The sequence below is a fragment of the Melanostigma gelatinosum genome (assembly GCF_949748355.1).
Source record: "Melanostigma gelatinosum genome assembly, chromosome: 23".
In the NCBI taxonomy this organism is placed as follows: Eukaryota; Metazoa; Chordata; class Actinopteri; order Perciformes; family Zoarcidae; genus Melanostigma; species Melanostigma gelatinosum.
In genome coordinates, this window is record NC_136656.1 from 13,755,765 (window position 1) to 13,783,534 (window position 27,770).

General features: G+C 41.6%; 2 protein-coding genes across 2 annotated transcripts; both read left to right on the forward strand.

The window, feature by feature from the left end:
* The first annotated feature begins 2,884 nt into the window (after positions 1–2,884).
* On the forward strand, positions 2,885–7,469 carry serpine1 (serpin peptidase inhibitor, clade E (nexin, plasminogen activator inhibitor type 1), member 1). The gene is made up of 9 exons (XM_079295765.1): positions 2,885–2,968; positions 4,605–4,842; positions 4,976–5,200; positions 5,319–5,513; positions 5,624–5,822; positions 5,935–6,035; positions 6,165–6,251; positions 6,751–6,834; positions 6,946–7,469. Exons 2-9 carry the CDS (start codon positions 4,605–4,607, stop codon positions 6,987–6,989), a joined length of 1,173 nt encoding a protein of 390 aa, XP_079151891.1. The 5' UTR covers positions 2,885–2,968; the 3' UTR covers positions 6,990–7,469.
* Positions 7,470–8,262: 793 nt separating this feature from the next.
* ap1s1 (adaptor related protein complex 1 subunit sigma 1) lies at positions 8,263–20,853 on the forward strand. Its single transcript, XM_079295017.1, has 5 exons — positions 8,263–8,586; positions 11,372–11,550; positions 19,489–19,597; positions 19,679–19,816; positions 20,756–20,853. The coding sequence occupies exons 2-5, from the start codon at positions 11,372–11,374 to the stop codon at positions 20,801–20,803; spliced, it is 474 nt and encodes a 157-aa protein (XP_079151143.1). The 5' UTR covers positions 8,263–8,586; the 3' UTR covers positions 20,804–20,853.
* Positions 20,854–27,770: the final 6,917 nt, after the last annotated feature.

Here is a 27,770-nt window from a genome sequence, read left to right on the forward strand (position 1 = left end):
CGTATGGGCCCTTCGCTCACAGCTATTTTTCTCTCATTTGGGCGGTTGTGTTTGCTCACGCGCTCAGATGTTTTTCAAAATGATTTGGTGGTAACTGCAGCTCTTTAGGTACGATAGTAAATTAGCTGTAAACTTTGATTTAACAAGGCAATTAAAGTGCAACAACCCGAAGACACAGGACTAACAGAGAACTACAACCGCCCGTCTGTCATACAAGACAGTGTAAATGGGCTCATAAATGTCCCTCACATACATAGCTGTCTTGGCATGAAGAAAGATAAAAGGCAGAGGACAATGACATCAGGGCAGTCTAGTTCCTGAACCTTCTCATCTCAGTTTATAGTCTGGGTTTGTCCTTTTCTTTGGTGACATTTGTAGACATTCGAGGCTTAGCCCAAAACTTTGGGGGGAGTCTGGGAGATTGTTTTTGCCCCCATTTTAGCAGTTATATCCCAAGCCATTTGAGGTATACAAAGCCTAAACAACTGCACATTATTTGTGAAAAACATGATATTTGTATCTAATTCTTCTCCAATTGTCAGCATCATTCCAAAACCATCCCACAGCAGTCTCCTGGGGGAAAGCACTTTGTGTGAATCCATCCACCACAACCTCCTCTACCTGTTGCTCCTTATACCACGTATAACACGTCCCGGCTCACAATATCAAGGGTCGTATGACTTGCAGTGCATTACTTTGTGTTGGTATAAGTACGGACAGTGAATGACAAAAGCAAGATATCCTACAACGCTCCATCCAATCCAGAATTACATTTCTGTCCATATTGACCGATTCTTTACCTTTACGTTCAGTGTGAATGTAAGAAGTATTATATTAGAAGGCTGTGGAGGTTCCCTCTCAATCTAACAATGTTTGCTTTAAAAAAAACAAAAGAAAACACAACCACAATCTTTCCCTTGCACTACAATGACCATAACTGCCGAGCGCAGATGTTCCAGAAATAAGTAATTGAGACAGATATCTCTGGACAAATAAAACCCAGAAAGGTTTGCATCATTAGATGCTGTACCACTAGAGAGAAGTAAGCAAACATGTCTGCTTGTAATGTGGTTGTCCCTGCCTCTTTTACTCCTCTTATGGCTTAGTATTTGCCATGCCTAAACACCTTCTGGATACATTAGTTTGCCCTTCTTTCATTGATGGAAAACCCCAAAAATTAGACATCAAGCACTCCATAGCTGACGCATCCATGTTGTGTCAGACCCGCAGAGTACTTATTGGCTTTGCTTTTTAACTTCTACGAGAAAAAGTGGCTTCAATTAGGTTTTTTTGTTGCTCTCATTCCAGATAGATTTGGAAACAGTGTGTTGGTTCCCGTTCTCTGTATGTCTACCAGATGCTTGGCGAGTAGCGGGATGAGGAATGTTGGAAGCCACGACCAAATTTGGTGTTTTGATGTGTCAACCCCCCCCCCTCCCCCCCTAAGTGAGAGTCCAGAGAGTGACTGCATGAAAAGATAAGCTAATGTTAAAGTCCAGATGGAAGCATCCGTGTTCGGTAAGAAACAAAGAACATCAGATCAGACTGTGCTGAGTATCCTGATACCTTCAAATAACTGGTTTCAGATGATTTGTCTTAATATCAATCAGTGACGATAAATTCCATCAATGACATGATGCCTGAGTAGTTGTACCCCCCGACCAGTACTACTGGGTACTGGTACATAGTACCCACTCAGGACTTGCACAAGTTAGCTGAGCTCAACTGAACTGAATCAGCTGAAAAACCGAAGTTGCTTTAGATTTGGACATTTTCATTACTCGACGAGATATCAAAGTTTTCATACCAAAAGCAAACTAATACTTTGTTTGTGACTTTACTTTTTTCATTCCACAGAAAAAGTCAATATTGTCGAATGTTAATGTATAAAAACACAGCCATGCAACAAATTTAACAAATAACATTTTCTAAAATTGGTATGATTTTTTATCTAAATCCAGAACTATCTGGACAGGTTTTGCATCTTATATACACGAATAATGCAGAATAATGTGAAGTATAGAAAGGAGCAACTTACTAGTCAAAAAAATACTTTTTCCTTGTAATTTTCCATTGAAAATGGAAATTACTTATAAAAAGAATGTATATTTATTGTTGTTTTGCATTTAAAAAAACAAAATAGCTTACATCAAAATGAGCATCAAAAGTGTAAAACCTGAAACATGACATGATGGTTTTGTTTTACTCGTACTCTTGATTGTTGTCCTTTGCACAATAATGTGGCAAACTGCAGTGTATATTTTCACTATCACCATTAGATTATTAGTTGTTTTGTCATTTGTTTAACTGGTTTATCTGGCCAGCAGGTTTTTGGAAAAAGTGTTCAAATGAACTTGAGGCAAACATTGGAATCCCAACTAATGATCAAGATCACAAAATACTTCTATTCACGACAAAATCAAACATAAGGGAACATGACACCCATTGCCTGGCTGATCTTCTTCAGGGGAAACATGCCAAAGTGTGTGTGTGTGTGTGTGTGTGTGTGTGTGTGTGTGTGTGTGTGTGTGTGTGTGTGTGTGTGTGTGTGTGTGTGTGTGTGTGTGTGTGTGTGTGTGTGTGTGTGTGTGTGTGTGTGTGTGTTTGTGTGTGTGCGTGCGTGTTTGAGTGAGACAGGGAAAACAGCTAAATGACTTTCCATATGCTCCGTCACGCTTCGGGGCACCAGAAACAGGCAGACGGAGAAGACAGTGAGACGGGGGGAGAGTGGATGCGTGTGCTCATGAAAAGGAAGCCTGTCCAGACGGTGTCAGATGACATCATCCTCTCTAATGACTTCTGTATGTGTGCGAGGAGGCGGGGGGGGGGGGGGGGGGGGGGGGGGGGTTCTCTACCCTATAAAGAGAGAGAAAGTCTTGCAGTCATTCAGACTCAAGCAGCTGCAGCAGACAGAAGCTGAAACAACTTGCGACTTGCTGAACTACATCTGACACATTTCAACCACAAGGTAAGAAGATCTACAACTGGACTAAACATTTACAGCTTTTGGAGTTAGATTTATACAATTAAAAAAAATACAGTTTTTTTCATATTAGGGTGCAATAACTCTATAATATTAAAATCACTGTCAGCCTTCCACTTCAATTTGACTGATGTATTTATTTATTACCATGTTTAATTCTAGCAGTGGTGGAAAGTGACATTATTTTTCATACACTGGTCACTTTTAGACTATTTAACTTGTTTATATTGCTACTTTGAATATTTGCGTCTTTAGATTTCTCCTAAATTCCCCAAAAGCTATCATTAGATAATGCCTCATTCGCATATCAAACGTAGCATTTTAGAAAACTGAGGAACTTCCATGGTGATAAAATGAAATGTAATTTTACACAACATCTAAAGGCTGTTCTCTCTAAATGAGTTTTATCTCCCTCTGAGACAGAAATCTCCACTTCAGCAGCTCTTACATACCCCAAACTTTACAGTTTCATTCCTCTCTATGTTCTGAAGGTTTCTACTCAGGGGTTGTTCATATATCATTCATAGCCTGATATATACAACATTCGTATTCCTAGAAACACAGCGGAGATTGATTTTCTTTTATGGCTGTTGACAGTATTTTCTGATTTATGGAGTGATACAAAGAGATATCCAACTCCCTCTGTAAAAACCTTTGACTCTCATATGTCAACAAAATCAAACAAGAATTTTGAACCTGGCTTAATCCACTGTTCACATTTCTGTTCTGATAATGATAATAAGCGCATATTTAAACATTTTCAGAAGACTTGTAATGAAAACAAAAAGTCTCAATGTAAAAAATCAACAGGGGACGTCCCATGGTGATATCTATTCGTTAAATTCTTTATCCTATTCCCCTGGCCTGCCTCCCCTCAAGTAAACAGTTGTTGAGCTGGAAGTAGCGTCCTGTGCAAACAGAGGCCGACCTGTGACCTCAGCGGCCACAGTATGCAACGCTGCTGTAGTCACAGTATTCACTGTTGATGTCTGCAGTGGAAAACCAATGTTACTGACACACCCAGACTTTCCAGTTGACACACTGATGTGAATAGACACACACCCAGCATGAGACACACACACAAGTAATACAAATTGTTGCAGGGTTGACGACAGCATTTTGGCCTTGGACAAATTGAAATGGTAACAGTTCAACAGTTTAAAGTTGTACGTTTTAAATGTGAGGCTCACTTATAGTAAGACCCGGCAGATGTAGACCGAATGTTTAACTGAAGGGTTAAATGTGATTACATCTTTTTCTTTTCTAGTAGTGCAACTATTTAATTGTTGTTGTGGGAATTTACAAAAAAACAAAAAATGCGGAACTTTCTCTGGCTACTGATGCGGAAGTTTGATTGAAAACATCTGCCAGCTGTTTAGAGTCTCTCTGCAGGTGTTGCGCAATCCAACATACTTTCTGTTCCTCCTTAATAGGATACAGAACCAATGCACTCACAAACAAATGTTTCTAAAACACATTTATTGTGCATGAATACGGTACAAGTTGTTTGAGAAAGAGCTGTTTAGAAATATTAAGGAATCAAAAGAAGGTTCTACCTTTAGGCGTTGAACTCAAGTGTGCGAATTCAAACTTACACCTGTTCTCTTCTTTCTTTCCCAAGATGCTTTGTGTGTACACCTTTCTGTTGCTGACTCTGAGCGGAGCGGCGCTCGGCTCTCTGCAGGACAAACAGACAGACTTTGGCCTGAAGGTCTTCTCGCAGCTGGCCCAGGAGTCTGTGGACAAGAATGTGGTCTTGTCCCCGCACGGCGTGTCCTCTGTCCTGGCCATGGCTCAGCTCGGCGCTGCTGGAAACACCCGCAGGGCTTTAACTGCTGCCATGGGCTTTTCTCTGCAAGGTAGGTGGTGCATACATTCAATATTCAGGGTTCTTTCAGGAAAAGGGGATTAATGCAACAACAAACAACAAAAGAAACACATTTGATTGTATCATGATGTATCGTTGGCGTAACCATCAACCCTCTCCTGCAGAGCGAGGGATGTCTCGGCAGCAGCGCCTCCTGCAGCGGGACCTGTCCAGTGAGGATGGGGTGGAGACAGCCAGCGGGGTCATGGTAGAGAGGAAGATGAGCCTGGAGAAGGGGTACCGCCGAGCCCTGTCCAAGGCCTTCCAGTCCCACCCCAACCAGGTGGACTTTAACAAGCCAGAACAGGCAGTCAGCATCATCAACTCATGGGTCTCAGACCACACTGCAGGTACCAGCTGCTTAACATCTGCAGGATTCCTCTCCAATTTTGTTCCCAGTGGCCTACTTTTGTTGCATATACACGTTTTGAATCCGTCCTGACTTCTTTGGTGTCTTTTTGTCTGCAGGTGCCATCCCTGAGTTCCTTGCATCTGGATCTCTGACTGATGAGACCCGTCTGGTCCTTCTCAATGCCCTCCACTTCCAGGGACTCTGGAAGGTCCCGTTTGACCCCAAACTGACCGAGGAGAGGATGTTCCACTGCGCAAACGGCAGCAACGTGCCCGTGCACATGATGAGACTCACCAACCGCTACAACTATGGTAGGTCCAACACGCTGACCCAGGATCTGAACACGGATGATGACTCACCAACCGCTACAACTGTGCGCTGCTTCCAAACTTACATCGATCTCACTCTCCTTAATCAACAGGCGAGTTCGTGACTGCCGACGGGGTGGACTATGATGTCATTGAGGTCCCGTACGAGGGCGACTCACTGAGCATGCTCCTGGTGTCGCCATTTGAGCCTGAGGTTCCACTGAGCGCGCTCAGCGCCGGTTTGAGCAGCCAGAGGATTAAGCAGTGGAGAACGGAGCTGAGGAATGTCAAGCGGCAGCTGGCCATGCCCAGGTGAGAAAGAGTCAGACACTATGTGGGTTGTTACATAAACTGATTTAAAAAATACTTTTCTAATGGACTGGAACCAGGATGAATACTGAGGGTTTGTGTGTGTTTTTTGCAGGTTTACTCTGAACTCTGAGGTGAATTTGAAGACTGCTCTGCTTAACATGGGTCTGGGAGACATGTTCAACCTGGCTACTGCTGACTTCACACGCATCACCAGTGAGTTAACCTCCTATTCCAGTAGGAAGACCATGTTAGGTAGTTAGATAGTCAGGGACTTTACTACAACAGCGAGTACAGTGACTTCAGATGAAATGTATCCAACCTGTGTGTGTTTCTGCCCTGCAGCTGACGAGAGGCTGTGTGTGTCGAAGGTTCTGCAGAGAGTGAAGATCGAGGTGAATGAGCAGGGAACCAAGGGAGCAGCAGCAACAGGTGGGCCCGACATTGAATCTCACACACACACACACACACACACACACACACACACACACACACACACACACACACACACACACACACACAGAGGAGTTTTAGAGTTCCATGGGTAATGCAGAGGGATTGGATATATTTTCATGGCACACATTAGGTCTCATATTAAAGGATAAATATACAATATGTAAGCAGGTGGTAACCTCGGGGTCTAGAAAGTGAAACTAATGCAGGAGTTCCCTTTTTCAGTGGTAGGGAGACTAGTAATGCTTGGTGCTGGTCTGAGCAGATACCCAATAATGGCAAATGATAAATATCTTAAGGTGGTGATGATTACTAATTGGTGGCCCTGTCTTGTAAAGGGCACTGTGTCAAAATATAGTCTTATGACTTCTATTATTTCAGATAATATGATGCACATATGGCACATGTTAGAACATATATTTTGTGTTTCATCAAGTTATAACAAACTGACCGGTTTTTCGTTCCTCCCCTCTGTTAGCTGCCGTGATGTTTTCTCGTATGGCAGTGGAGGAGATTACTCTGGACCGGCCCTTCCTCTTCCTCATCCAGCACAAACAAACAGGTAACACTCCTGTTACATTTTATTTTGAAATCTCATTTTAGAATGCCAACTCAGCCGGGCAGTCCGGGGCAGAGTGTGTGGTGTGTCTAATGTTCTACTTCCTGTGTCCAGGTGCTGTTCTGTTCATGGGTCAGTTCAACCAGCCTCAACAGTAACCCGCTGGGAAGACTCCGCTCCACTGTGTCTGACTACTGCTGCTCATGCTCCACATGATGACCACACACATGATGACCACAACAGACCCGCTGTACAGGGTTACGACTTCTTTTGTCTACACAGACTAATTCACTGACAGCTTTATTTAAACGTGCTGAATACAAGAAGTCAAGGGGACACAGATCAAACACGACCGACAATGGAAACACGATTGACTGAGAGTTTGTTTGCCGTTAATTTATTTCTCTGAATGTTTGTGGTTGACAAGACAGAAAGACATATGAAGGAAAGTTAAATGATTAAGTAGTTTACTTTTGTCTGACATAACAGACACCAATGCACTGCATAAGTACCCCAAAAAAGATGTATTTTTTATCTATTTTTTCTATGTTATTTCTCATATCTATTTTTGTTATTGCCTATTTGTTGCTGAGATACATTTGTATTTTGCCATATTGATATTTATTAAAATACTATGTTTTTACAAAGCTGGTGTCTGTAATTACTGTGGCATTGAGATGTGTTGGCGGTCCACGCTGACCTCTTGTGTTCAAATAGCCAAAAGTCAGGACTCAACCAGGCCTTCATTAGTATGATGTATACTTTTAGTACAATCCATATCCTCATAAGGTTCCTAAAGCTCATTAATTGTTCATAAAGGGATCATCTATCAGAGTATCTAACACTCATTTCACAACTTTAAAGCATGGGCCCACAGCATGTCAATACAGTAACTCTTTTTGAAGTGTTATTCAGACACTATACAGTAATAACCTTACTATACTGACTCTGAACTAACCAGTGCTTTTGAGTGTTAATTGTTAGAGATGAACACCTTCACAAGTTTATTCAAATTCAATCCAAACTTTCAAATCATAGTATTATATTAGTTTTAGTAGGCCTACATGTCCATCAGTTTGGTGACTTGACTGTTTCACAATCATATTAAGATGAAATATTCTGTAACTAATGTGTAATAATCCCTTTGTTGAACATATTTCTGCATGTACCTCTGCACAATTTTGAAGAATCCTCGAACAATAAAAACAAATATATTTCGTATATATTTTTTCAAAATATATTGACAAAGTTGTCAGGTTAAACTAAACACAAAAAAACAGATAAAGTATAAATTAAAGAGATTGTAATTTGGACAAATTGTCAAAAAAGCCTTCTTCGCATCAAGCCGAGTTGTTACCTGCAAAGCGATGCTCAGGGCATAAAATGGCTCGTAAGACTGCGCATGCTCACCAGAGGCGGAACTGCTCGGTGTAGAAGGGAATGGGTCCAGCTCAGCTTCTCTTACCTATAGTACGGTATCTGACACAGACATGCACTGTCAACGTTAACTGCTGTGTATTCGCATAGACCAGGCAGCGTAGACGTTAGTGCGCGTCTGTTCCGTCTCAATAGTTTTAAATACTCATAACGCAATGGTAAGTTACTGCCTCACCTTCGCTTGAAAGAGAGTGCAAGAGCTAGGTGCTAAGCTAATGCTAGCAAGGTGTACGGTTTCAGGAAGTGTCCACCTGCGTTACCTTCACCTGGCTCCTGTCGGCGTAGCCTGCAAGCTAACAGGCCCTAACACAGCATAAGGTGGGAAATGGTCTTTACTTTCTAACATATTTACGGTTTTGAATTGGCGTATGGCCCGTGTAATGTTAGCTGTATGACATTCAGCAATGTTAAAATTGAGCATCACACAATTTAAAGGTTTGAATAATTTCCATTTCTTCCTCTTCGCAGGTAATGAGATCAGGCCCGGGCTTTTAGCTAGAGTCGACAATGGAGGTGACAGTTAGATGACTGTTACTGCCTGTCTGCTTGAATATACAGCAATGTGTTTATTATTAGATTAGAATACTGGAGAGTTTTTATTTGTTGAGTATTTTATCCTATTTTCCTTTAAGTCATTGTTCTTGTGGATGCCGAAACTGAAAATACAGTTGCCATTTTGTGTAATTACTGTTCAATGTATACATGTCATGTGTATGTTGTACATGCGTTTCAGTACAATATTCTTTCCAGGTCAAAGATGCCTCCCAAGACTTAACAAATTTCCTTTTTTAAGATGTATTTAGGTTCATCTGGTTCTTCTGTCAGTGTATTCAATTTACACATTTGTTTGAGATGTTGCCGGGTTAGTCAAGCTCCTCACCCGCAGTCAAACAACTTTATTTGCTTTTGCCTCGAAAACACACCCAAGTAAACGCACCTTTAAAACGCACGAGCAGCGTTGTCACATGCAGAGTGTTCTGGCTCTGATTGTAACAGCAATATATGAATATCAATAATGCAACAAATATAAAAAATATATTCAAAGCACGGAGGACTTTTTTCTTAGGGATGCACCGATACAAATATCGGGCCGATACCTAAATAGCTGGATCGGGTATGGGAGACAATAGAGCCGATTGTTTCAGTCCACTTCTACATTGTATTACATACATTATACGCTGGAATTGTAATTCCTGTTAATTGTTAAATATTTTTCACGAAATTACAGGTGTACAATTTATTATTTTAATAACGATTCAGGAAAATTTATATGTATTTTGTACATTTTGTTTTACAAAGTTAGGAAAGCAGGTCTGATGTTTCCTCACACATACAATAATAATCCCAGTCTCTCTTACACAGTGAGGCATACAACTTATTCGTTAAACACTGGTAGCGGTTCGGTACTGGGTATCCCAAAGCACGGATATAGCTATCGTCATCCCTGTACTTTGTATGTTCATATGCGGTTGCTGCTGATCGCAATCGAAGGACAGGCGTTTGTTGCCAATTGTTGAAAATTGCTGCCAGTGGCAACCCTTTCTGTTGAGCACTGCTTTTCAAAAGTACTGGTTCACCACATGGCCATAAGACGTGTGTGTACCACTAATGCTCTTTAATTTCACCGGCTAAAATGAAAACTGGCTGGCGGATGTAGTCTGATGTACGTAACTTAAGTTGGTGAAACAACAAGATCTCTCTGTTGGACGAAGTTAAACTGTGTATGTCATATACACTGGGCTATAAGCGTTTCATATATGTATCCTTTTGATGGATTCTGTCTTCTTTCTGTTCAAAAACACCAAGACCGGTAGTAGCCGGCAGTTCTGTGTTCTGTCTTTGTTAAAAGCAGATCAGCTTTTAAATGTCTGAATCTAGACCTCCAGGATTCAGCTACAGAGCAAAGCAGTCATCGGTCAGATACATAAACGCTGTCAGACGAGACTTACCAGCAGTTTGTCACTATGGCCATAAGTGGTCGACTGTGAAGCTGTAAATTCAGTATACACACTCAAGTTTCCTTTGCACTGAACAAACAGACGTGTTTTAAGATGGCTCATCATGCAATATTAAACTGTGCTCCATCCAAACTGCTGCTGTAAAGCAAACAGGAAGAAAACTCTTTGTCACATAGACCATACAGAGGTAAAGACTGGCAGCAGGCGGATGTAAGTACAGATGACTAGAATGTGCTACAGTAGATCTGTGTTGGGATTGTGGGAGCTGTAGTTTTATCTAAGTCACTGCAGTGTGTAGATACTATATATTCATGGTGTTTGATCATTGAAGAGGGAGTAATCCATTATTGGCCTCACATTCACTTGAAATGATAAATGCAATTTAATAAGTATTAGATGTCACGATTGATATACATCAATAACACTTTTATTTTTCTCATTCTTTCCAATTCCGTTTACTTTACTTTAAGCCACTGCTAAGCTGCAGTCAGTGGAACACAGCACTTCCTGTCCTCAGATGTTCTGTTTCACATTAAAAGTTTGCTAGAAAATGGAGTATTCCCTCTGAGCTGCTGGAAGGCTTTTAATGGGATTTCTTCTTTGTGTGGAGTCGAATTAATTGGAAATAATAAGTGAATGAAAGTATTAGTGTTAAAAAAATAAAGTGACATACCGTAACTGTTTTGTTTTCTGTCTCAAATAAAAAGCTTCTGCAGATAAACACAGGCCTCGGATAGTATTTGAGAATGTATGGCACTTAATTGCTTTAATGCAGAACTATATGAAAATACAACCATAATGCAGCCAAAGATATTAAAGGAAAATACCACTCTGGCCTAGATTTTAAATAGATAGATCATCATATCACTAAACCTTAACATGGTTATTAATCATCAACTCTCTGATTCAGGTTTGCACCTGGTGAGAATCAGCACGTTCACACCATGAACGATTAAGAGAAAACGATGTCCTTGTAATCGTTTTAAATTCCTTCATTGGACCAAAAATACTGCTCTCTCGCTATATATATATAAATATATATATTTATTTTTTTTTCATTTATGAAATACATCAGCATGTAATGTATATTAAATCCCCTGTCACTAATGCTGTCCTGTCTCTGTCCTGTCCCTCCGTCTGTGCAGATGCGTTTCATGCTGCTCTTCAGCCGGCAGGGGAAGCTGCGACTGCAGAAGTGGTACACGGCCACAGCGGAGCGCGACAAGAAGAAGATGGTGAGGGAGCTGATGCAGATAGTGCTCGCCCGCAAACCAAAGATGTGCAGCTTCCTGGAGTGGAGGGACCTCAAGATTGTCTATAAAAGGTATTAAAACAACGCTCAAATCAAAAGTGTCTTCCAGAAGGGTCCATGTCAGTGATTCTTTAATGAGGTTCTTTACCTAATGTGCTTCTCTTTTTACACTGTTTTCTCATCATTGACCGAGTGTTCATATAAGAGTTTCATTTGGATGCTCAACTTTATTAAAGTTAATGATCTGTGACTGCTCATGTCCTCATTATTAAAAAGCAAATCAAATATTAGTGCACCAGTGTTTATTTAACACAGCAGGCTATACATGTAATGCATTCATTTGAATAATGAATATGAATACATATATATCCGCAAAGTACACCAAAGATATGTTTTGATCATTGAATGATTTTTATTCACTATTAAGCCAATAAGCCCCAAATAATTAAACGGTTAATAAATGACACGGATGACAAAGAACTGTGAAACTACGGTACATGTATATGTATTTAGCATATAACATACATGTAATAATATGAAAATAAGACAACAGGAAGAGAGGGTAATATTGATGATTTATTGGCTCATAAATTGTACCCCTAATTAATTATTAGGGGTACAATTTATTTTCATCATGAAATAAGCTGCCAGTTGTTTTCTTGATTAATTGTTTTGTCCAGGAAAAAGTGAAAACCAGTCGTTCCATATCTCCCAGAGCCCAAGCTGACATATTTGGTTAGTTTGTTCGCGGTTCAAAACCCATATATTGATTGATTTACTGTCAAATATTATTAAGATTATTATTATTAAGATTTTATTTGTACAGGGACAGTTCACATTAATCGACAGCACACATTAATAAAAACATGACTGTAAATGTGACAGTGTTAGCTAAAAAAGCTAATTTTCAACCGTTGTCCCTGGGCACGGTGTTAGAAGCCGCTAAAAACATTTAAACATTTAAAAACTGTTTAAAAAGACAACAACACAAAAACAAGCAAACAGAGCTGTGCAATACAATCCTGCAGACACAGGATCAAACATGACAGACAAGCAGGCAGGCAGACAGACAGATAGACAGACAGGCAGACAGGCAGACAGGCAGACAGGCAGACAGGCAGACAGGCAGACAGGCAGACAGGCAGGCTACATACGGACATGGCAGGCATGAGACTGTTAGTGCTGACACACCTGGTTGTTAATGAGCCAGGCTTTGAGGTTGTGTGTGAAGAACCTGTATGTGGTGCTCTGTCTTATGTGTGATGGGAGAGTGTTCCAGGTGACGGAAGCTGTGACAGAGTATGATAGCTGGCTGAACTTGCTTCTCCTGCCTGGGACCACTAGGTCCCCGCGAGCTGTTGCTCTGGTTAGTCTGCTATTGGTCTTTTGTGTTATGAAAGTGCTCAACGGGGGAGGTGCAAGGCCATTAAGAATTTTAAAGGTTAAGCAGCTGTTATGGAATTTGACAAGACTATCCCAACACAGAAGATGGTATTTGGGCAAGATGTTGCAAATGTGGTAGTGTCTGGGCTTGATGTCAAGTACCTTGATAGCCTGCTTATAGACGGACTGTAGGGGCTTCAGGGTTGTGTTGTGAGTGTGTGACCAGGTGGTTAGACAGTAAGTGATATGAGGGAGGATCATTGCATGAAAGTACAGTTTAGCAGCTTCAGTTGTGAGGTTGTTGCGTATGTATCTGAAATTATGTAGACTAAACTTGACTTTTGCCATTACATGCTTCACTTGTTTTTTGTATGTGAGTGTGGAGTCAAGAATGATCCCCAGATATTTGTAGTTAGGGACCACCTGAAGCTGTTCACCAGATATGTACACAGGATGCTCTGTTGTAATATTATTCACCCTCTTTGAGAAAAACATGCAGACTGTTTTTTTCACATTGAGATGTAAGCAAGAGTCTGACAGCCACTTAGTGACATGGACCATTTCTTCAGTGAGTTTGTCTGCTGCCTGTTTGATGTTGGGTGCATGTACAAAAATGACTGTGTCGTCAGCGTACATCTGTATATCCACCCGTGCACATACTGATGGCAGATCATTAATGTACATGCTGAAAAGAAGAGGACCAAGCACAGAGCCCTGTGGAACACCGACACTGTAATTGAGGATGGGGGATGAAACACCGTTGATCTGTACACACTGCGTTCTATTGTCCAGGTAGGATTTGAACCAGCATAGGGTGTCAGGAGAAAAATTAAATTTGGCCAATTTTGTAATTAATATGGAATGATTTACTGTATCGAAGGCTTTCTTTAGGTCTAGAAACACTGCTCCCACCACTCCCCCTTTATCTAGCTTGGCTTTAACCTGTTCTGTAAAGAAGCAGTTGGCTGTTGCAGTAGAATGCTGGGCTCTAAAGCCAAACTGCATGGGGTGGAGTCTGAAGGGACTGCTATTGAGGTGAGCAATTACTTGTTGTGCTACACACCTCTCGGCTACCTTAGAGAAAGCGGGGAGAATGCTTATTGGCCTGTAGTTATTTACATGGGTTCTATCACCTGCCTTAAAGATGGGTGTAATTATAGCTGGCTTCCAGACCCTAGGGAAAGCATTCTGTTCAAAAGACAGATTAACTAATTTAGTGATGGGATATAACAGTGACTCCTTCATATTCTTAAGAAACATGGTGTCTAGTCCGAATACATCTAAGGCTTTAGAGTTTCTAAGTGAATCTATCACCTTCAGCACATCAGTTTCAGAAATGGGTCTTAGGCTGAAGACTGGTTGAGTAAAGTCTGTGGAGGGGAGAATGGTGGGCCCATTGTTTGCATTCTGTGTGAGAGACTTAACGGTATCTACAAAGTAAGAATTAAAGGCGGTGGCTAGGGCTGGGCGATATGGCCTAAAAAAAAAATCTCCGATTTTTTTACAAAAAATCCGATTCACGATTTAAATCGATTTTTTTCCCCCAAAATTTTTTGCAGATGACAGAAGCTGTTGAAAACAATTTTTTCTTTTATTTTGTGATGATTTTCCCAAGTAGGTTGATAAAAATAAAGTGCAAACAAAACCTGAACATTGTAGAAAGGTGCCTGTAGTATACAAAAAGTATTTGGTCACTCTTTTGTTTGCCTGAATCATTTAAATATAAAATTAAATTAAACATAACATTAAATGGCATTAAATAGTAGCCTTCCATTGTAAACAACTGTGCAAATGTAACTTTTTACAGTAAGCTTTTCTAACTGAATACACTGATACAAACACAGCATGAAATAAAATGTATATGACCCTTTAACATTCACATTTTCAAAAGTGCAACATCTGATCTAACATCAACATAACATATTTTGCACAGTAAATAAGTGCATGTAAACAAAATCAAGTGCATTCACAACATAACCAACAGTATTAAACAGTAGTGCATGTTTTTTCTAAATATTTTTTGCCAGGAAGACAAGCCTGTCTACTACCTCTGGCTTCAGGCATGCACGGTGGCATGTAACAATGCCCCCCCCACACACTGAAAAGCCTCTCAGAGGGGGCACTTGTAGCTGGCACAGAGAGGTATTTCTTTGCTAAAGTACTTAGCCTTGGAAAGTTAAGTTGGTGACGCTTCCACCAGTCAAGTGGATCGGTGTCTGGGTCAACCTGCTGGACCACAGGTCAGTTGTTGCGGAGTAGAATGACATCCCCTCCAGCTCCGCAGAGATCCTTTGGCGTGTACTATTGTACAGCCGAGGCAAGGCAACGTCAGAAAAATGTTTACGGCTTGGTAGCACGTACCTGGGGTCCAAAGCTTTGAGACGGTGAATAAACCCCGGCTTTTCCACGGTGTATATGGGCACCATATCTTTTGCGATATACATCGCGACTGCATCCGTGATGGCTTTCCACCGGGCACTCTTCTTCTCATGCGGAGTACAGTTGGTGAATGTCTCCAAAATGCTGGGTTGTTGTTGTGAGGTGGCGGCGGCGGCGGCCAGCAGTGAAGCTGCTGGCCGCCATTGTTTTAGTTTGTAAACAATGCGCGCGCACTCTACTACGGGAACCCAACGGGGGGGAGGGGTGGGGGCGATTTTCTCGATTTTCAATAAAACACATCGCCTTAAAGCACACATTCGAATTAATCGATTAAATCGATTTATCGCCCAGCCCTAGCGGTGGCGATCTCCTGCTGGTCACGTGTTAAGTTGCCATTTAAGTTAACCTGGATTTGATCTTCTGAGTTGTCACCAGTTTTCCCTGCCAGCAGCTTAATATTTTTCCAAATTATTTTAGGGTTGCCCTTTGCTTCAGTTAATATTTGGATAAAAAAGTTAGCTTTTGCCTTCCTGATTTCTTTTGTGACCTTGTTTCTAAGCATAACAAATCTGTGTCTATCAACAGTTAGTTTGGAACTGAGGGCTGATTTAAGTGCCCTATCCCGTTCTTTCATGATCTTCCAGATGTCACCCTTTATCCATGGCAGAGATGTTTTTTGCCCATGTTTTGGTTTTGAGACCTTCTGGAATCTACCTTTTATGGACTGGATGGTGGAGATCATGACCTGACTGTCTTCCTCAACATTAAGATTTTTCAGATTATATATCCAATTAATCTCTTTGATAGTGTTCTCAAATTCAGTGATGTTACCCCTAGGTATTCTGGGACGTTGTGGCTTTCTGTTTGTGGTAAAATTAAAACGGTGTTTAGTGAGTTTCCGGGCTATGAGTGTCAGATTGTGATCAGAGAGACCTGTCACCATGTTGAATGATTTAGTGATCCTTTCTGGTTTATTACTGAATACAAGATCAATCTGTGATTGGGTTGTGGAGGTGATCCTAGTAGGGCCTTTGATCAGCTGAGTTAAATCAAAAGCATCAACAACCTGCTTTAAGGGTTTCCTGACGGATTTGTTCTCCCAGTTGATGTTGAAATCACCCATTATTATGACCTCCTTTTCGAGATTACATCCTTTTAGCATAGATTGAATTTGCTCAAAGAAAATGCTTTTGGCAGTGGGTGGACGATAGATTCCAATAAGGGTGAGAGACATTTGGGGAGACAATATCACATTCAAACCAATACATTCAAGATCGTTTTCACATGGTAATTGAATCTGATTACATTGAATGGTATCTTTGATGTAAAACATTATTCCTCCATACCTATTTTCGGATCTATCCTTTCTAAATACATTATATCCAGATATGTTAACAGCAGCCGGGGGGGAGTTACTATGTAGCCAGGTCTCAGAGAGGCATAAATAGTGCAAATTAGAATGCTCAAGTAGATGTTTTATTTGATCACTTTTGGGGATGAGACTGCGGATATTCAGATGTCCTCCGAAAAGTCCTTTGGGTTTGGCGTGAGTGTCCCAAATTATTCTAGCATGGTTTACTGTACGGAGAAAACTGTGTTTTCTGAGTTTCAGAATCGCTGGGTTTAGACTTTTGCGCGCAGCGGGTCTTGTTGCAGCGTCGCGATCATTCAGCCTGCAGCGCGACATCGGGGCAGTGGAACAGGACTCACCCAGCCCGCCGTTACCCCCCAGCCGAGTAGAGCCGAGGTGCGCGACGTGGAAGCGACCTCCGGTGGTAGTCCCGGACAGAACGGAGAACCGATCGTCGACAAATATGACAAAAGACTTAAGAGTTGTGTCTATACTTATGTAGGTAGTAATACAATAATAACATAGGTGACTGAACCATGACGGCCAACACTTTATTGCTTTATTGTCGAGGGCAACGGAGGCAAATTACAGCTTCAATCTCTCGGTTACCTTTCACAATAAAAGCCCTAGACAGCTACACTGCGGCGCTGCTTACCAAGGGGCACTTAAATTCTGTCCGAGTACTTGGCCTAAGAGGCAGGGGGCGACTCCTCTGGTTGTATAGAAGTCGATGAGAAAATGACTCTACTTCTCTCTTGATTTATTCCCTCAGTAAACATTGTAAACATGAGTTCATGGTCTCACTCTCTAGTTTCAAGTCTTCTTCAACACAGCATGATGTTCATTTAGTACATTATGCTCCATTTAGAGTCACACAGACCGTAAAGCAGGGGATGCTTTAGGGCGGGCTTACTGTGATTGACAGGTCGCTGCCGCTACCAGAGCCGTATACAGCGTCACTACCGTCACTTCTATGCATTCCAAATATGGTAACATTCGTTCATCGGTTGCAAAAAAGCCAAGTTGGCGATGGCTGTATTCCAAGATGGCGACGGCAAAATCGCCAAACTCGAGGCTTCAAAACGGTGAATTGTGATAGAATCTGAATTTTAAGTCGCTTTGGATAAAAGCGTCTGCTAAATGACTGTAATGCAATTTTCCTGATGTTTTAGGGTTTTCCAGTGGTATTGTTACAATATTGGTATCGAGATAGTGACGCAGGTATCGCAAGACAAACATTTTGGTATGTACCTTTATTTAGAGTTTGACTTCAGCACTGATTTGACATCAGTGCTGAATTCATTTCTGTGTAGCAGTAAGAATACTAAAACGTGTCTTAAGGAAAGCTGCAGATAGTCTGGTTTTAGTGTGTCCACTCTTGAGTTCACCTCCCACAGACCAATAAAAGTTCATGTCTGTTTGTATGTGGGCTGAGCTGCAGTAGTTTTTAGGTGGGTGGAAAGGGTGAAGCCCAGCATTCTACACACACACTCGCTCTGCCATCAGTGTGTGTCAGAGCTCATTACTGCCAGCAGAATACAGAGGAGGACTAGCAGAGCAGCCTGTGCCTGTGCGTGGGCGGGCGGGCGGGTGGGTGGTGAGTTTAGCATAGAGGGATTTCCTGCAGTGGGGAAGGATTGAGGGAACACTGAAGCTCTGCTGTTCGTCACAATCCTCCTGTTAACCCTTTTCTTTGTAAGCCTGGCAATTAAAAAATGTGTCAAATCTGGACTCCACGAGATTATGAACATCGGTTCTTGCCAACAAGGAAGATGTGAGTTGAGAGAATAGCAGCAACAATTAGTCCACTAATCGATCAACAGAAATATAATCGGCAGCTATTTTGATCACTACTTTATCGCTTTTCTCAGACAAGTTCTCGTATGTGAAAATCTTCCATTGTAGTAAACCGAATGTTATTGGGTCTTAGACTGTTTGTTGGACAAAACAAGCCATGTGAGGACGTCTCCTGGGCTCTAGGATATTGGGATGTTTTACAGACACAAAATGAAACAGAAATACAGGTGGACAAAATGTCAACAGATAATTAATAATTAGTGTAAACATCACCGTGGGGATATGAGTTCGTAATCATGCTCTTGGTTCCACAGTCGGTCGATTTTCCATTCTTTGACACAACACATGAAAACTGAGAGCAAGAGTAAAATGTCATGGATTTTGACCTGGAAAATGATTTCAAGCTTGTCCTGTTGTCCTTTGGCTGACAATGAACTACTGCTCTATCTATCTGTCAAACATTTAGCATAACATTCAGATGGTAGTTCATGGACCAAAGACTGCAAGAAGTGGACGCGGTCTCCGTGATGTCACCCTTTGGTTTGTGGACTGCAGTTTTCAAGTCTCCAGTTCGGCATTTTGGCCGTCGCCATCTTGAGTTTTGGATGTTGGCGTCTTGGTGTTTGTCCTTCTTATTCTTGGTGTTTGTCCTTCTTATTCTTGGTGTTTGTCCTTCTTATTCTTGGTGTTTGTCCTTTGCCGTTTACATTTTTGTCCGTTGCCATCGTGGTTTTTTGGCCGCCGTCCTTTTGATTTGTTCCAAACAGAAGTGACACGAGAGGATGGAGCGAAGTACAACCGAATGCTGAAAAAGACATTTTAAGGCGGTCAAAAATGTTACAATTTACTTTCATGAACTGAAAACACACTGTGAAAGTTTAAAGACAAAGACATGGACAACTCCCAGACTGGACAACGCTGTGGTAGCGACCTGTCAATCACAAAGTGGCCCCGCCCTAAAGCATACACTGCTTTACCATCTATTTTATTCGAAATAGGACCACATCAAGAAATTATGACTAACTTTATCAAACTAAAATGAATTGCGAGATGTCATTTTTGATATGGGTTGCTTCTGCTTTCTTTGTGTTGTCATACAGGTACGCCAGCCTGTACTTCTGTTGTGCAATTGAAGAGCAGGACAACGAGCTGATCACACTTGAAGTCATCCACCGCTTCGTAGAGCTTCTGGATAAGTACTTTGGCAGTGTAAGTCCTCGATCTGTGTGTGCATTTCACGCGGCTAAACTAAGGTGTGAAAGTTGATTTGACTTGTGTCCGTTTGTGCAGGTGTGTGAGCTGGACATCATCTTTAACTTTGAGAAGGCCTACTTCATTCTAGATGAGTTCCTGATGGGAGGAGAGATCCAGGATACGTCGAAGAAGAGCGTCCTCAAAGCCATCGAACAAGCCGACCTACTTCAGGAGGTAACCGTGGCTTTAGGGTTTCACCCTCCACCAAGGAGGGTTAGGGGGGGGATTGGGTTTCTGTTCTATTTCTATATCAGTTATCTGGTTATCACTACAATGTTAGGATCTCAGGAACCTGCCTCTCCACTCGAAAAACCAGAGAATTTAAATGTAGTGCCAGCAGCCAGTCCTCAATACCTCTGATGTTGGTAAACGTTGCGTCTCAAATGCTGCCATCATCTTTGAGCCCGTTGTGGATCTAAATGGTCCGTCTTCACTTCTGCAGATTCAGCAGAAACACAAACGGGAAGAGGAAAAGGGACCTCGTTTAGTTCCTCTAGTTTATTAGTTCCTGTAACTATTACGTCATAATGGAGGGTTCAAAGAACACAGTCTAAAACTGCAACATTTAGATTTCATTAAATAAACAGGTGAAAGAGATTCTGAATCTGAGCAGACCTTCAGCTTTCAGTGCATGATAGTTCTGTAAGTGTTTATGCGTGGGAGTGTTCCAGGGTTCTATAATGCTGTAATGTCTGTATGGTAACACTTTCTATGACGCCCATGTCTATAATGCATTATGAACATATTGTAATCTGCTTATAGCACTTTGTTTTATTTATAACACTCATACATTTGGAAAATGCTTTATAACAATAATCATAACACATTATGTGAAGTGGAAATATAGTTAAACCCTAATAAACTGCTTTATTATGATTTTTATGAAGCATTTATTATTATTTACAAGTGCTTACAACTTTAATTATACAGTGCTATAAGCAGATTATAACACATAGGTATGTTTCATGCATTATAGACACGGGAGTGACAGAAAGTGTTACTGTCTGGACCTCTCAGAGCTGGCACCCACATGGAATGATGTGTATTGTTTTTTTCAAAACAAATGTTTTAAAGTGAGTCCTCCGTTCTACCGTCTCTTGTCTCCCTTTGCAGGAGGACGAGTCACCCAGGAGTGTGCTGGAGGAGATGGGCTTGGCGTAGTACTCAACTAGCTTGTGAGAGACTTGTGAGATACTAAAGGCAGAGGGCTGGATGAGAGGGGGGCGGGGCACAATCTGGGATGAACACGCTGGGATCTTTGGCTCTGGGGGGGACTGATGTACAGCGTTTAACTGGGGGGGGGACTCAGTTCGGAATGGAGGATCCTTGCATTGACAGGCCCTTTACTTGTTTGTGTGTGTGTGTGAGTGAGACCTGAGTGTGGGGACTTGTGTGTGGCAGCAGGGGTGGGGTGGGGGGGTGTTATAGAGTCCACCTTTAGCTTATTAGAGAGTTGAATTCCAGTAGATGCTGCCGCTGGAGTCACAGCGAGGCAGTCAGCCTGATGCCGTGATGCAGAGAGGTGGGTGAACAGTCACAGCCCTGTACTGAAGCTTAAGCCCACTGAATGTGGACTGAGACCAAGTCTGGCATTTGACTTTCCTTTTATATTTTTAGTTTTTTCAACAAGTCTCATGAAAAGACCAAAAACGACCAATGTGACACTCATTTCCAAGCCCACTGGTTCCGACTGAACACATTGATATTCATAAACGGCTCAGATGTTTCACAAAGAACAGGCGCTAAAAAACAACAGCTGGCTCCTGTAGTTGTTAGCACAAACAAGAGGAAATTTATTTGGGACTATTGTCAGCAGCAGGTTAATCCTCATACATATTACAACAGCAGGACAGTGTATGTGGGATTTAGTCCAAATAATCGACAGTGTCACAAAGAGCAACAGTAGCCGTGTTTCCATTCAATTATCAGGCAGATTTTAAAATAACTTTTGAAAAGCACAGCTACTGTGACTCATTGATGTGTTTTTAATAATGGAGCTCTATCAGCCAGTGGAAGAGGATATACACACACACACACACACAATATACCTGCTAGTGGGACACATTGATTGTTGGTGTGGGTCTGCACATGCGATTGGGTGACAATCAGAAAAGTATAGAATACCAGCGGACCTTTTGGAGTAGAGTTGTGTTTTAAACTATCCTGTTTTCATAGCGTTTGCCATCGTTGATTATGTGCACGACATGCAGCTGAAGAACACAAATCAAATGTCTGTTTAACATCAAGACCACAGGAGTGTCAGTCCCACACATTTCCTCTCGTTTGTGTAGAGAGGCCTTTATGTTGATGATGAACTTGGGTCTTGTTTTTGTCCTTTTGTTCTCTGGCTCCACGCTCTAGATGTGCTAATGCTACTTAATCCGAACATCTCTGTCCCTGTATTGTTACCCTTATTTCATCTACACTTCCATAGATTCTATTCTATAGACTCTTTCTCACAAAGGCAGAGTTGTGCTGGTTGGATTTCCCTTCTGTGTCTGCGATTGGCCCATCTGACCGACGGCGACGGGTTCGGGGTGATGAAGTGCGTTGTGAACGATGAACCAAAGACGTTCGGGATTTGCATCACCGCCTCAAAGAACTCATTTACATATGAGCCAATGCGTATGTACCGCAAGTGGACTGATATACCCGACGAGATGGAAATGTCACGTCTGTCTTATGCAATTCAACAAAGTGCCACAGAGAATCACAGCCCACTTAGTTTTCCTCCAGACGGCAGGAAGCATGATGTTCTGCTGGTTCTACTTACCGGTACGAGATGTTAGCCTTTGAACTTCAACCCAGCCCTATTTAGTATATACCGAATTTTAGAGTATAAGTGTATTTTTTCTTCCCGTACATGCTTTTTACAACCTTTTATCATTTTAAGTGAGTGGTTGTTACAGCTGTTTATAGTTGGACATGCCGTCTTAGGCCAGATGAGCAGCCGCTGCTAGTAAAGGAACAGAGCAGGATCACATTTAAACGCTCGTCCTTTCAGTCGTTTCATTAAAGCAAAGTGCATTTCTTAAACAGTAGTATACCTACAAGCAGCTTGGAACGTCTCCTTTAGGGGTGTAACAGTTCACCGTGCTCATGGAGGCTCCTACCTCAGGTTTAAGGTCCATCGACATGCTGTATTGTCACGGTTTTCCTTCACTTCCCCTCATTTGAGCAATTAAGCAATTAATGCAAAGACATGTTGGGTTCATGCTCTCTTTATAGAATCTGAATCCAGAATTGACTCCACTCATTGAATCCAAATCCTTTTTATGTCCATCAGCTTTCATTTGTAACTAAAGTTAAATGATCAAAACCCTAAATTGATATGTCCCAGGTCGTCAACTTACTTACTGCAAACCGTATTTTAAATTATGGTCTTGATCCAAATACCAGGAGTCCTGAACTTCAACTATTAAAGTGACACTATTGACCTGCGAGACAAAATATTCTGCAGCTAGATCCAATACAGAAGAAGAGATCAGAACCCAAATGTACTCTCAGCAATAATCCAGCATATGTGAACTGTTACACCGCTGTGTGTACGATCTTACATTATGCGTATGTTTACTTCATAACAAGCTGTGGACGGGGACGAGTGTGTTGGCTATAAACGTCTTTGCGATGAGATGGAGGGTTTGTACAAAAGCTCATGATCGACCATCATATACAAATATCCAGCTGGTCACTCGGGAAACGTTGTAATAGTTGTCTGCAAGCAGTCACTCAGCAAATGTTCACTTTATTGAAATGAACATATCTGAAATATTCATGAAATCCTATTATTGCTGATTAAGTGACCATGCGGTTTTCTACTTAAGGGTTGGTTTAATTGTTTTTGAAGTGGGGTTGTATTGGCTGCTCCTCCACTGTGTATTACTACAGTACATGGAGTTTGGAGAAACAGACGGGAGTACCCGCAGAGGAGCAAAGTGTGTGGACGTATTTTAGAGACTTAAAAATCTATAAATGTTTAAGTTTATGTTCTCTTCACAACCTAGCTGTCGGACAGCCCCTTATGAAGGGGAACTGAAGCCGTTCTCTCTTCAAAGCCACAAGACTCTATTAACAAAAACATTTTACCTCGAGAGTTGCTGCTCTACCAATGCCTCAATAGTTGTTTTTTCTTTGTGTGTTATTGTGTGACTGTGGGGAATCAGAATTTCCGCGTTTTAAAACACTAAAGTCACACAATGAGACAAACTAACTGACCGATCGAGGCGGCGGTAAACCAGCAAGTCCTGTGTTCTACGAGGTAAGATTGCTGTTTTTGTCAATGGGGTCCGGTGGCTTTGGAGAAAGCATGGATGGATATAACGTCTTCAGCTCTACGTCAGAAAAAGCTAGCAAGGTTGAGCGGTGAAAATATTCTAAATATAGCGTAGACTTGCACTTCAAATAGGTTCTGCTGCTTCCTCTGTCCACAGAAGTACATAGCTTTACTCCTGCTGTTTCTCTAAAGTCCATGTACTGTAGTAATACACTGACTGTGGAGAAGTACCTCATACTGTTAAACCCCATTTCAAACAATCCAAACTCTCCCTTAACTCTCCATATACTGTTTATCAGTGCCAGGTGATATGGTGCTTTCAGAAAAATGTATGAAATATCATTTCACGCAGCTGAACCAGATATTTTTGGGAAATATAAATATCTCTGGCTATATCTCAACATTAATTCCTTCGTCCCTTTTTAGTTTTTGTTACATTTTCCAATCCTACACAACCCTACGGAGGAACGTGCTCCTTTTCATGCCTCAGAATGTATGCATGTTTTTCATCACACACGGATCTAATTTATGTAATGTCCTCATTCATGTTCTTTGTTTTGTGACCTCACGTGACCTGCTGTTCATGTTGCTTGCTTATTTGCATGGATGGAGAACTTCTCAGTAAATATTGAACTGAAGCACTATGTTCTTCGAAGAAGTACTACACCCTCAAATGACCTATATGTGCACCTCGTGGAAGAAACTAAGAAAAGGTCGGAGGTCATTGGCAGCAACACGCTGCAGGACATTCAGCCTGAACCTGTCTGAAGAAGTCAGTTCATCTGCAGCACTGTTGTCTGAACACAGCAGGCCTTTGTTTCCCTCTGCTGAACTCTGAATGTGACTGTGTTTCAGAGTAAGGGCTCATTGTGCTGTACTGGAACAAATGGAAGTCCTCAAACAGTTAGCATTTGTACACTTTCTGGTCTGGAAGTCAATGGGTTTTTGGTTAGTTCCTGAAATAGGATATGTGGTTAACACAAGCTGAAGAGCTTTTTGTTCTACGACATTAAAATAAATCATCTTAAAAAGGCTACTAACAAGTGTCTTAATGAGACTACGAAACGACATCACTGGTGTGACGTTATGTGCCCGGGCTGTAGTTTGTTTATAGCCTAAAGTTAGTGCTGTATTTCTGGTGATTGCTTTCACGCTTCATAAGTCCTACGTGTCTTTCCTTTGTGAAGATTATCTTGCTGAACAAAAGTATCATAAATGTTTGTTTGCCTCAGAGATTATCTTCTGCAATAATCCAGAATCCGACAGAAAAGCTCCCATTGACTTTTTGTCGAGGGAACCAGTGTGATGCCGACTTCCTGGTTGTCCTTCAAAGCGCAGAGTATCTTTGTAGTCGTGACGCAATAACAACTCTCTTTTCTTTGAAGGCATTCACCGTGTTGCACTCTGTCGTGCACGTGAAATGACGGAGGTCACGTTCAAAGTGTGATTGTTTCAATGCACCACGCCTCCCGATTATGCCTCCAGGAAGTGTCCTGATGTTCTGACGAGCGCTTTGTTTGAAGCATAATCCTCCTGACATTCTCCTGTACATTAGCATACCCCCACTGTGTTAATATTAACCCCGACCTCTGCCCTTCAAACAGACATTCTTTGAATGGTGTGTTGAACAATGTTTGTTGTATCGTCTCCGGTGGGTGAGATTCTATTTAATGCCCAGTTTGAACTTTGTCTTTCGGTCAATCAGCTCATCATATGCAATGACTATCAATTTGGTGATTATGTTGTCCATAAATTCGTTGACGTGTAAGAGAGAGAGGACTTTGATAGAAATCTCTCGTTGAAAGTTGTTTGGTTGGAGGAAGAGAACAAGATGTAGAGAGCTGATCGAGGCTCTGGTTTAAGAAAGCAGACGATCAGTGAATCTGTGACGCAGGCAAAGGCTAAAGGGACTTGGTGTGTGAATGTCATTTTATAAAGAATAAAGTGTTTTAAGCGAAACTAAATGATGTGTCCGGAAGTTTTGTAACCGCCTGTGCTGCTGCAGACGTGTGCTGCAGGTTTTATGTGTAAAAACAGAATAATACAGAATTTCCAAAGTCCTGACAATTAAAACATGTTCCAAAATAATCCCCAGTAATCGTTTTAATACAGTAATCAATGGGTGCTGCATTTACATTGACATTAATATTTATGTTTAATTAACAATTATGAACTAAACTTGGTGAGGTGACTGCATCAGGTTCCTGATTCAGAGAGCAGGTGTTGACCAGCAGGTGATGCCGCAACTGCAAAATGTTCCATATGCATGCACTGTCGACATACATAGATATTGTCGTGGAAGAGAAAGCAACAAGAGTTCATGTTCTTCATCTGTTGTGTTAGTGTTACAGTGGAGCGTGTTGGACAGGGGACTTTTTTATGTGAGGCTCCCAGAAACAATGATCAGTCAAATATAGATATAAGAAATAATAGTGCAGAAGTTAAAACATAAGATATAGTGATCAATATTAAATTGTGGTGGACTGGTGTGCAGTAGTGATACAATGAATAAACACTTATATATGGCAAAGGGAGGAATATTGAATAAGAAACACAGGATGAAAGGGGATGTAAAGGAAATATAAAACGTCATCTGAAATCCCCCTTGAACTCTCCAAAGGACCCCCTGTGGTCCTCGGACCCTTGATTGGAGACCACTGCTCCTCCCCTGCATGCGAGTGTGATGGTGAAGCCCCAACATGAAGGAAAACAATAAATTATTCAGCGATAATATTTGACGAACAGCATTCCTATCCGTGCATATATTTTTTCCAAAATGGGCATGAATTTATGTCACTCAGCTTATTGTTGACATGTTGCTTGGAATCACGCATGTGCCACGTCCCCGGAGAGGCGGGGTCCGGCCCTGCATGCGGAGAGACGGTGAGCCATAAACTGCGAATTCATTCAGCTGCTCCTGTTCATTCACCAGCACGAGCACTGCAGCTAATTGGTTCGAGCAAAGAGGGGAGGAGGGGGGGGTGCAAAAAAATCTTATGAATGAAACCCAGTCTGGTGACGTCAATGGGGACCGCTTGACGCACGAATCACGTGGGCCGGGGAGGACGGGAGGTATAAGAGCACCGGAGCCGCTGTCCGTGGTCCTGAAATCAGAAGACAGAGCGGATTCCCGGGAGAGAAGTCGCGCAGGAGGTGACAACAACAACAGTGACGACCCTTAACATTAGACGACAAAACTCGCACACAACAACAACAAGAGCACGGTGCATGCACGGTGTGCATGACAGCGGGGACTTCTTGCAGCTTTCAGTGTGACGTGACCAGAAGCTGGAATCCCCCGTTGCTCCGAACTGAACTGCAAGTAAGTGGCAACTTATCCGGCATTACTTTACGTTCTCTTCTAAAAAGGAAATATGTTGGGTTGGCTGTATGATAATCCAAACTGAGAATTATTATTATATTTTATATATTATAATCTTGTTTAAAAAATAAAAAGTGTTATGTTTTATGAGTGTAGATCAGCCCAAAAAGAAAATTGTAAAAAATGTTGAAAACAGTAGTTTCTGGTGTGTGTTGGGTTGAAGTTGTCTGTTAATTGAGTCAGAAAACATTAAAATCCCCTTTAGTCACGTGACACATAATATATGAATTGATCCAGTCACACATTTTTTTCAGTTCAGACGTAAGAGCGCTTTTTAATTGGAGCTTTGCATCGTGTGGGAGATGAATGTATTGCCACTTGGACTTTCCATATTCCTTTGCCTATGGTCAACACAGAGGTGGCTGTGTTGACCCCCTCCTTTTTCTGCCTCCTCCTCATCACCATCATCATCATCACCACCATCTCAATTATCGTCATCTCCAGCCACCATCACCATGACTCGCTTTGCCGAA